At 36.3% G+C, this 11,538-nt stretch overlaps 1 protein-coding gene across 1 annotated transcript; it reads right to left on the minus strand.

Annotated features, from left to right (window-relative positions):
* Positions 1 to 2,618: 2,618 nt before the first annotated feature.
* Positions 2,619 to 11,312, minus strand: LOC135087978 (putative Polycomb group protein ASXL3). Its single transcript, XM_063982849.1, has 7 exons — positions 9,024 to 11,312; positions 8,869 to 8,937; positions 8,698 to 8,771; positions 8,182 to 8,615; positions 7,584 to 7,824; positions 6,422 to 6,532; positions 2,619 to 5,841 (listed from the first exon to the last, which is right to left on the minus strand). The coding sequence occupies exons 1-7, from the start codon at positions 11,053 to 11,055 to the stop codon at positions 5,695 to 5,697; spliced, it is 3,108 nt and encodes a 1,035-aa protein (XP_063838919.1). The 5' UTR covers positions 11,056 to 11,312; the 3' UTR covers positions 2,619 to 5,694.
* Between the last annotated feature and the right edge of the window lie 226 nt (positions 11,313 to 11,538).

Here is an 11,538-nt window from a genome sequence, read left to right on the forward strand (position 1 = left end):
GCCCAATAAATATCCTTAAAGAAAACCACATTTAATTTCTTAATAAATGATTAACATATACCATAAATGTGACTTGAAAAATGACCTCATTTTGGGCTCACATGTGGGATCAATTAGACCAATTTTTATGCTTATAAAACTAAATAATGACCTCACGTGTCCTCTTTAACAGATGGATAGCGATTAATCCCAACTTAACAGTTTTATAGCCATAAAAGTTGGCTCAAGTGTAACTACCTATTTTTTGAAGAAGTGACTCTGGATCCTTCTAAAGACACATTTTTGGGGTAAAAACCTTTCCTTTAATGAAATTAAGCTTAGAACTAGGCTTTCAAATGGTACTAATGTTGGTGGGAAGTGAGGATGCATACTTTTGAAAAGTGCTTGTTGCGGGTGGTGCGATTTATTTGATGCCGAGTGTATTTCAAAATGGACATAAAGAGAAAGAAATATTGTGCGGCGTTCGGGTGTTTAAATTCGAAAAGAAATCTACCGGATTTATCTTTTTTTTCGCTTCCCAAAGATGCTGAAAGGTATGTTTGCCATGTAGGTAATCAATAATTCTTAGGATAGTATAGGAACCTAACCTACCATGACTACTGCTCAGAATGCGTTCGTTCGTTTCAGCCAAATGACGTCCACTGCTGCTGGACAAAGGCCTTTCCCAAGGTTTTCCATAATGAATGCGTACTTACACCTACATACGTACCTCATTACATATAAGTAGATTAATTATTTTTTCACTAGACAGCAACCCTAACAGCGTAAGAAGAGTTCAGAGGCACGCGATAGAAAGAGACAAAACTTGTAGGTGAATAAAATTGTAGGTACGTAGTGCTGTGCGAGCTGAATTCCACTTTATCGCGTCGTAGCAAGACTCGCATTTATTTAAATCGTCTTGCGGAGTAATCCTTCTGTACCTGTACTATTACTTATTCTGTGGTATTGTGTAGAAAGTAGAGCAGTTTCTAATTTTTTTAAATACTGTAAAATTTAGGTAAGGTGTCAATCAATCACAAATTAATTTCAAAACAATAACTGGCTTTCAGCAAAAAGTGTACTTAGTACAAAATCAATCAATAAGCTGGGTATGACTTATCCCCCCCCCCAGGCCATAAACTGGGTATTAGCATCATATTATGTATTATTATGTTCAATACAAACAATCATTAAGTTACACTCACCCCAACCGCGTCTCCGCATTGCATCGAATCCTATGAAAATGTGGTTTTTGGACATAGCAATACTTATTTTTCACAATTTTTATTTTTAAAAATTACTGGTCGATAGGTTACTTTATTTTGAAGAATAAATGTTATTAAAAGTTTTTTTCTAAAACTGATAGTTTAGCCGGAAAAAAATATTTTCCATCCCAATAGTACGCCGGCTGCGCTCGATTCGGATATAGTGACGTCACGCGGCCTTGCGTACGTTGACTTTTAGCGGCAAAAGCGGCCTATGTTTATTACTTAATATCTTCGTAAGTAATGGTCCGATTTGGATAATTCAAAAAGATATATCTTTCTTATGTCTTAAAGATTAACGTAGATACTAGTTTTATTGAATTTTCTACAACAGTACTGATCCTCATTATATCTTTCATTACAGAGAACAGGACTGTGACTCTAGCTAGTGCCCTGCCCGGATGCCCTACGGATGATTTTCAAAATATTATAGTTATGGCGATGCGAATTGGCCACTGGGCACTGACCATCGACATCAAGTCAAATCCTTTGTATATAGACCACAAGTTCCCAAACATCTGTTTTTGTAATAAACTAGCTGACCCGGCGAACTTTGTTCCGCCTTAATGGCAATAAATAAGCAGACTTTTTTTTAATTTCGAACGGGATAAAAAGTATCCTATGTCCTTCTCCTGGCTCTAAACTACCTCCCTGACAATTTTCAGCTAAATCGGTTCAGCCGTTCTTGAGTTATAAGTGGAGTAACTAACACGACTTTCTTTTATATTATACAGGGTGTTAGGTAAATGGGTATATGAGCCGACACTAGCCCATGTTAACATGGGCATATAAATGGTATGGTGAAGTCAGAAATTTGATATCATTTAATTTTTTTTAATTTTCATACAAAATAAATTTTATAAAATCTGATTTGTATGAAAAATAAAATAATTAAAATGAAGATATCAGTTTTCTGACTTCACCATGCCATTTATATGACCATGTTAACATGGGTTAGTGTTGGCTCATATACCTATTTACCTAACACCCTGTATAGATAGTATTTTTATGTGTCGTAAACGTAAATAATGTAATTTATTGTTAATATTACAATATCATGGGATTTATTCATAATCTTTTATTTAGGCTCTCATTTTAAAAATGCTGTCCCATGATTATTTAAATTATATTATATTTTGACACTACCATTGTTTTTTCTTTTCCTAATGCCCCTGAAGGAATGCGACCCTAACCAGTGGTTTATGTGTGTGATTACTTGAAGAGATAGTAAAAGAACCATTTAATATTGAAGTGTGCGGTGTGTTCCTCTGCGTTACATTTGCATACTCTAGCTAGTCATGTATAGGGATTTACGGACTACCTTTCCTATGGGCAGAAGAAATCTTCGTTCTTAGCAAAAAAAAAACAAAGAAATAGAAGAACATAATTTTATTTGAGAAAAATTTTGATGTGCCATAAAGTAGGTAACTAATTACCAATCAATAACAATAATGCAAAAAATTCGTAACTTACAAACATGTATTTTGCAACAGCTCACTTGACATTATTTATAAAATAAAGACCAGTCTATGATGTGTTATTGGATCAAACTAACTATCAAGTACTAAAACGTGTCTTTTAACCTGCGCCTTGAATAAAATCCTTAACATGAACTGGTAATCCAAATTTGTAATCGCGAATGATAATGAATTAATGAGTACTTTACATACCAAATATGGTACGTTTGTTAGACCAATAAAATATGCCATGTTACATTTCGATAACATTTTACAGATAAGACAATCATATTTCTGTAACTATGTTAACAAAGGCCAAACGACACGCGATAGTACCTATACTAAAGCCTGAAGATCTCTATGGATTTATTAGCTACATATCCAGTATAATTTGATTATTCATTTCTAAATATTACTAGAGACCCTATAGGCGTTACAGTTGTTTAAATGCCTATACAGATTCGCTATTTCTTTAAAAGTAATATCAAAATTGCATATTTATTTTATAGAGACTCGTTATAGGTTTTATGTAATAGTTTTCGTAACATTATGTGCTAGTAACAAAAAACCCTGTCTTAAAATTACAGTTTAATTTCAAAGGCTTACAGTAACATACATATCGCTTTCGTGTGTTGATTTCACATTGATAGAAGTGCCTTTATTTTTTATTTTGTGGACAAGGAGCCTAATCTAATAATATGAGAGATTTGTAACAAAGTCTATCAATCATGTGATATTTTATATACTTAAAATATATATCATATTTGTCCTTCAAACAGAATGAGCAACGTTTTTATTATAATACCTATTCTATTTAATTACAGCGTATATAAATAGTCAGGTAAGGCAATGCTATGTGAACAATCTAGGCATAGCCGATTAATGTCGTCTTCTATATACGTTTGTAATACTAACCAACCAGTTATTTGTTTTGATAATTCAGTTATCTTTGTTAAAATATCATTATTATAACATACCATACACTACGTTCAATATGAGCTAGAAGAATTTATAATGTTTATAAGATTACAAACTGAGAGATCAGAAGGATATTATATTATTAATATTTTGAATTCCAATAACACGGTGGAGTCTTAAATTAGCAAAAGCTATTTTTCAATTTGTAAAAGGTTCTTATAAAAATATTATAGACAACTATAAATATATTGCATAACTTAGTGTCATTAGTGTACACGCCATATTGAAAAACTTAAGTATAACATGTTGTATTCCTATAGCAAATACTTTTAGTAAGGTCCTCGCTAGCTATAAATTACATTTCCACCCGATGTACCGTCCATCAGCCTTCTCAAGTCAATAAATATCTGTACACACCCATTAAAGACAAACACATGAATTACAAAGTGACATCGGATGGCGAGTAAGCCTGCCAACCGCCGCCAGTAAGAACATTGAATACACTTCGTAATATCAAAGCAAAGTTATCAAAAGTTACTTTACTAGGATGTTATTCAAAAAACTTAAGTTTTTATTCGAAAATCCTGCTTCAAATACCTATTACAGCTATTGCTGCCAATTATAATTGTAAAATAATCTTAAAAATAAATATAACAATAGCATAAAATTAAATGTGATGGTACCCTAACTTTAAAAATATAATGGCAAAACAATGTCTATAGCTTAAATGCTAGAATTATGTACTCTTAAAAACAAACGACGAACATTTTTGTTACATTACTGTCCTGTTTTTTTTTAAAATAGGATCTCGATATGAGCAGAAATGGAATCACAGATAAAAAAGCAATTAATAATGAAAACCAATATTACATTAGCAGAACCGCAGTAATGATGTTTTTTTATTCATTGTGGCATGCCTCATACAATACTACTGTACAAAACAATATTTACAATTACTGAAGAAATATTAAACAAGGGAATGGTTAAAATAATCCCCTTGTTTTATAAATACTATCTAAGTTTACTTATAATTTATAAACATATTGGTTTACAATAAATTATATTTTTGACCATTCCTTAGAAATTCTAATAAGTGGTGACATGTCAGTCGCACAGAGTCGCACTAGTAGAGAGGTATTATAATACTACAATTAAAACTATCCAAATATACACATTTCTTTGAAATCTTTACATAAGATCTCGACAATCATACTTATTTAGTCAAAACAAACTTTCTAAGTTTTATAAAAAAAAACAAGTCTAACAGCAATATTAATGTCGTTCAAACTGAATTAGTGCATGTTTAAACAACTTCAATACAGACAACTGCACGAAGAAGCATCTACATTACAAGTAATGATTTTCATCAAATCATTATTGACTTGTACTAACATGTACCATATTATTAACACTACTATTACTTTTACCAGTAATTCGATACTTTCACACTCAATTGGAAGTTAGTTAAACTTTTCATTCAGACTTTTATAGAATAGAATACTATTTACAACACAACTATGATCACTTAAAAGTAAGTTTCGCAATACATTCGTCTCACAGACGAATTAGACTTAAGTTACAGCGTTTAAAGCGCAGAAGACCGTCCTATCGCTTAGATTCAGATGCAATAAGGACGAAACGGACCGTTCAAACTGGAAAATGAATAGCACCACCGTTCCTAACAACCGTCTTCGAGTGTCCACTCACCTGCAGCGACTCTTAGGTCCAAATTACAAAACTACACCCAAAACTCGATTCAATCTCAGTCATAGAATCTTTCCTGTGATTGCTCCACACAGCAGCAGCAGACGACGTGTGTCGCCGCGACACTATTTTTTTATGTATTTTTACAAACTACTTTCAGACAACGCATAGCACGCAACCGATGCTATTTCATAGAAACACATACAAAACAGTAAATTCACGACGACACAGAGTGGGCTACGAGCAGCTTTAATCCATTTTTAAATTGAATCGAGATTCAAGTTTCGTTCTGTAATTCGGATGAATTTGTAGTGTCTTAGGAGGGTCACGTGATATCGCTGTCGGTCGGGCGAGGCGGGGTGGCAGCGGGGTCAGCGTATGAGGCAGGTGAGGCAGAGCTCGGCCGAGCCGATGCAGTCGTCGTGGCAGAACGCGCCGCACTTCTTGCATAATATCATCGCGCGAAGGTTGCAAACGCACGCGTCTTCTGCGCCCACGCTGCGGCAACGCGCCACGCTCTGGAGGTAACGAAAAGTTTATAATTAATTGGCTACTGATATTAATTGCTCAGGGGGCGTATCGTGTGTTTACGTCAAACGAATTCGAACTCGACTGCGTAAAAAAGTGACATTAAATGTATGACGGATTGTACAGCGCCCCTAGCTTCCGCTAATTTCATTCAAAAACTAAAATTTTCATATGTTTTTTTAACACAGTCGATTTCGAATGCGTTTGACATTTTTTTATGCATAACATAAACTCACACTACGCCCTCTGGTAGTCACACTTGTAAAAAAAATACAAATATAAAACTTATTTTATACTTATTTTTTTACTATTTAATAACTTTTTTAATTACAATAGGCATTCAAAATGGTCACTCTTATTGTTTTTTTTTGCAACTCCCCACTCTATGAGGGCGCAACGCACAGTTTGAGAACCGCTGTCAAAACTTTTTAAATCGATACAACTTTCATCTTCAAAAATAAATAGTAATTGACGCTAGTTCGGTCGTGCTTAATTCGGTTCGTAAAACTGATCACAAGTTCTTTCGCAATGAGAAAATTTAAATTCTGCATATAATAAAATTATACTGACCACATTCGAGTTTTGATTAGAGGGTGGTGCACTGGACGCTCTTGGTGCGACATTTGGAGTCCTCTGGACAAGGATGTACTGCCCCACATTGTTGGGTCGATTCTCATTTATCTAGAATCAAATGAATATCACATTTTCTTTATTGTGAAAGTGGGTTTGGGTTTGCACTAAGGCCCGGTTTCCACCAAGGCGGGGCGGAGCGGAGAAGAGAGATGTGTCGGGCGACTTCTATAGAATTTTACAGTGACGGAGGGGCGGCTCGGAGCAGAGAGATGTGGAAATAATGAAATCTGATTGGTTATTCAAAACATTTCTCCGCTCCGCTCCACCTTGGTGGAAACTGAGCTTTACTCTTGGCTTTGGCACAGAATAAGTAATAGTACAGGTACAGAAGGATTACTCCGCAAGACGATTTAAATAAATGCGAGTCTTGCTACGACGCGATACAGTGGAATTCAGCTCGCACAGCACTACGTACCTACAATTTTATTCACCTACAAGTTTTGTCTCTTTCTATCGCGTGCCTCTGAACTCTTCTTACGCTGTTAGGGTTGCTGTCTAGTGAAAAAATATTAATCTACTTATTTGTAATGAGGTACGTATGTAGGTAAGTATGCATTCAATATGGAAAACCTTGGGAGAGGCCTTTGTCCAGCAGTGACGCATTCTGAGCAGTAGTCATAGTAGGTTAGGTTCCTATACTATCCTAAGAATTATTGATTACCCACTTGGCCAACATACCTTTCAGCATCTTTGGGAAGCGAAAAAAAAGATGAATCCGGTAGATTACTTTTCGAATTTAAACACCCGAACGCCGCACAATATTTCTTTCTCTTTATGTCCATTTTTAAATAATACTTCGATCATAGAATTATAATCATACTACAACGCACGCCAGCGTCCTGACGAGCGCGCGCGTGACACTCGACTGATATAATACCCGCCGGCGGGGCGCTTCGCTGTAGGTAATTATCGGATGTACCGCGAGGAGTGAGCCAGGCCTGGCTTTGGTCAAAATCTCACCCAAAACATTATGATGGGACTATAACTTACCTCATTATGAGCCATGACAGGCACAGGCAGTTGCCGTACAAGCATAGGCGGCGGCGGGAGCGGCAGCGGCAGGCGGCACCCAAAACATGACGATGAGACGATAACTTACCTCATTATGAGCCATAACCGGCACTGGTAGCTGCCTTACAAGCATAGGCGGCGGCGGCAGCGGCAGCGGCGGCGGGGGCGGGCGCGGCGCGCGGGAGGGGCGCGTGAGCAGCGCGGGCGGCGGCCTCAGCTGGCCGCGCAGCGCGTCGCGGTTGGGACTGTTCTGGATCACCGCTTGGCATATCTGGTAGCTGCGTTCTAGGTTGACCGCGCCTGGGGGCACTTTGTTGGAGCTCCGACTTCTGGAATCATTAATAAAAAAATATAAGAGTCACATCCTGAATGCTTTTTACAGTAGGATGGCGCGTTTACCCTAACCCTTGCTAAAGCACAGACCTGACCATTATTTGATACAAAACACTTTGACAAAATATCTAAACGCGAATGTTAGTGAGGATAGATGGGAAAACCTACTAGATGGATTTTGATGAAACTTTACATGTATCTCATGTGTTAAGTTCGCCATAACCTGTGTTTTAGGTGCATAAATAAGTTTTAAATAAATAAATACATCATAATAGAACATAGGCTACTCTTTACTGAGAGTAACTAAAGCTAAATTCGTTCTTTCAATATCTTGAATGATGGGACATGCATACCTGTTGGACTCTTTCCCTAACTTGGACTTCTTTCCCATAGGCCTGGCACTTTGTGTAATAGTATTGGATGTTGAATTTACAGGCAGATTTGTAGCAGTTGTGCCAGACACTAAACTAGGAATAGTGTCGTTTTCCAGCTTTATTGACATCTCCTTCATTGACTGGCAACTCTCAGAGGAACTTGATGACTCCATGTTGTAATTTGCATCCCGATCTTCTTTATACATGCAGTTTTCATCATTCATATTAACATCATCCAAACTTGTTTTGGAGTCTTCACTGACGTATTTAGTGTTTTCATTGTTTACATTTGAAAATGAGTGTAAGGTCACAATATTTTCGTTATTAGTCCAGTCGTTATCTGTTTTCCATGTCACTGCTGAGGTCTTTGGCTTTGCTGGATCCTGCATACTGTCATCAGGGTAGGAGACTATCTGTAAAACACATTTTGGAAATTGAGTATACCACAGATTACAATGTTAATATTAGGACTGACAATAAACTAATAATGCTCACTGATGTATTTGTTACTTCCATCATGGGTATGGAAGAATTGTGGGTTAAAGGCATTGTCACAACAGCTGTAACATCTGCAAAGTTGACAAATATAATATTAATGAAAAACCATTGCTAATAAATGTACAGATTACAGCCTGTCAACAACAAAATCTTGAAAAGAATACATACTTGTTTCACTCATGTATGATGATAGTTCCATTAGATTTGGATGTGGAGGAAATTTTATATCATCACTCTCTGAAAATAGAATGTATAATCATATTATTAAAACACATGGCATACACAAGTATGTTAAATATTAAATTAGAATAAGTATGACTTACGTGATGTAAGAATTGATAGTCCACCTGTTTCTAAAATAAAGGATTCAGCGTCTTTAAAATGTTCATCGTAATAACTTTGTACATTATCCATTGTCCTGTCTTCACACTTGACTTGAATGTCCAGATCTTCACTCTTTATACTTTCTTGCTGGTCTACTTGTGGTAATTGGCACTCTATTTCTTGTATTACCTCAATCTTCTGCTCAATCTCTTGTTCTATTAGAACAGTAGAGTTATTTTCAGTGGGTGATTCCAGGTGGGCGGCACTTAAATTGCTATCACTAGGCATAGAATCTGCACACTCTTTTAGGTTTAAATCTTGTGAGACTGGTGAGTCTTTAATTTCAATATCATCTCTTAAACTCTCTACAGCATTCACTGTAGTAAGAATATTTGAAAACAAATCTGCATTACTATTTGGTTCTTTTGTCGCTCCATCATTTGATTGATTCTCAGTTTTTGGACTTAAAACTGAAGATATACTTCCATCATCATAATTGAATAGTGGTGTAGTTGCTTTGCCATCCTCACTGTTTTCACCTTGGTCCTGACTAGGGAAAATGTGTAGTTCATCATTTGAACACAAGGGTTCAGTGTTGTAATTATTTTCAGTGTCTGAACATGTATTACTTTCAGTGCCTTCAACATTGTTGGGCATAAAACTACTATTATCCATTTCATATTCTACCTCAAATTTTATCCTTTTAGATAAATTTACATATTCATCATTACAATTGTTAGATCGTTTTGTTGTTTCAGTAATTGCATTTTCATTTGCCTTAACTTCCTCGCTAACTTTGGATACAGAAGATTCTTCTATTGTAACAACATTCATATCCAGTTCATTTTTCAATTCATTTCTGTCCGGGTCATTGTCAGGCAACAAGGGATCAAGTAGTGGATCAACAGGTGTTGAAGAGGTGGAATCTTCCAATTGCTGCACTGAAGATGAGTCTGAAAAGCTGAAATCTACCTGGCACTCAACATAGCCTTGGTTATGGCCTTTTATGTGTTTGATAGGTAGTAAATCTGGTAGGGGTGCAGATGATTTAGACGCAACACAAGCTGGTTCATCTTGCACATCATCTGCCTTAGATGAGGACCTGGTCACTGCTCCAACTGATCTCATCCTCTTGCTTGTGCCTGATTTACTCTTTTTAATTTTTGGTACAGTACTACTGCTTGTGATGGATGCTGTTGGCCTTAATTTTATTGTTGTTTTTAGAGATGGCCTCTCTGAGTTCATACTGACTGCAGATCTTTCTTTCTTTGACTTTTCACCCCAGAATGGCTCAAAATGTTTCAGTTTCCAAGGATCAATTTTACTCTTTTCTTTTTCAGCTTCAGTCTTCATTTTTTGTTGATTTTCTGGAGTGAACTCTCCACCTGAAAGGCTGTCTTGCCACTCTAAGCAAGCTCGAGCAAAAAATTCATTACTGAGACTAGATGAGTTGAGACGTCCTGAAGGACTGAGCCTATCTACACTTGGTAAAAGCTGTCCCAATTTGTATTGATATAATGGTGGTAGTAATGAGAATGTGTGTTTATTTAACAATGCTCTAATATTTGTGTTCACTAAAATTGAATCAGGTGTTTCTAAATCTATGCATCCTTCTCTGGTTTGTTGTAATTGTGCCGCTGTGGATAGTTTTTTCCCACTTCGCTTTCGCGGCTTCATACAGAATCCTGGTATACTTGCTAGCACTTCACGCATGGTCGAAGGTTTACTCGAACAGCTCGATTCTGAATACGACGAGGCTGCTGTCCATTCTCGCGTTTCCGGGGGTGGCGGAGGAGGCAAGGGTTTAACAATAATCCTAGGCAAAGGTCTTGAATGACTGGAACTCTTTTTTCTTCTTTTAGACTGTTTCTTAGATGAGTGTTTACTTGTTTTTTCGGTATCATCTGGAATACGTATGACTGAATAGGACTGTTCATTGTTGTTGCAAGATAAGTATTTACTATCAGAAGAAGTATCTGAATAATCCATGTCGTTACCAGCTGTGGTTTCAGGCGATACATCCAATTCCATTGTTGTAATCTAAGATGAACAGAAAGTGTGAATTGAAAATGCTGAATGTATGCCGATAGCAATCACTAATTCAACCCATTGTGTTACAATCTAAACACTCCAAAATGTCAACTTGATGTTAAAATTAAATATATAGTCCTTCAATCATAGCCTACTTCATCAAGAATGAAATTATTAGCATTTAATCCATTAATTTTTCTATTTCAAGAAATACGCAAGTAAAATCAAAATGTCACAACAACGCAGAAAATGGATTCCCGTAGTGTTGTGAAAAATACAACAGAGTCGAGAGATCAACCATAGAGCCAATGAATATTGCGGAATATTGGGACCAAATGTCACTTTTAATGATTCCTATTGGGCAAAAAAAAACTAGATAAATTCTATTGGTCAATAGATGTACCTAAGGTCCTCCTAGGGCCTGGGTCAAAAATATAAAGAAACCTCTCTAGTCTCAGTTTACACTAATTAAATAGATAGCTA

Source organism: Ostrinia nubilalis, chromosome 3 (assembly GCF_963855985.1).
Source record: "Ostrinia nubilalis chromosome 3, ilOstNubi1.1, whole genome shotgun sequence".
NCBI lineage: Eukaryota > Metazoa > Arthropoda > Insecta > Lepidoptera > Crambidae > Ostrinia > Ostrinia nubilalis.

Bases quoted from the DNA above. Each gene is read 5' to 3' on its own strand.
- LOC135087978 (XM_063982849.1), bottom strand. From the start codon at position 11,055: ATGGAATTGGATGTATCGCCTGAAACCACAGCTGGTAACGACATGGAT. The intron at 8,616-8,697 runs GTGAGCATTATT...TGTGTTTTACAG, and splicing joins TGGAAGTAACAAATACATCA to ATAGTCTCCTACCCTGATGA. The intron at 7,825-8,181 runs GTATGCATGTCC...TAATGATTCCAG, and splicing joins TTAGGGAAAGAGTCCAACAG to AAGTCGGAGCTCCAACAAAG.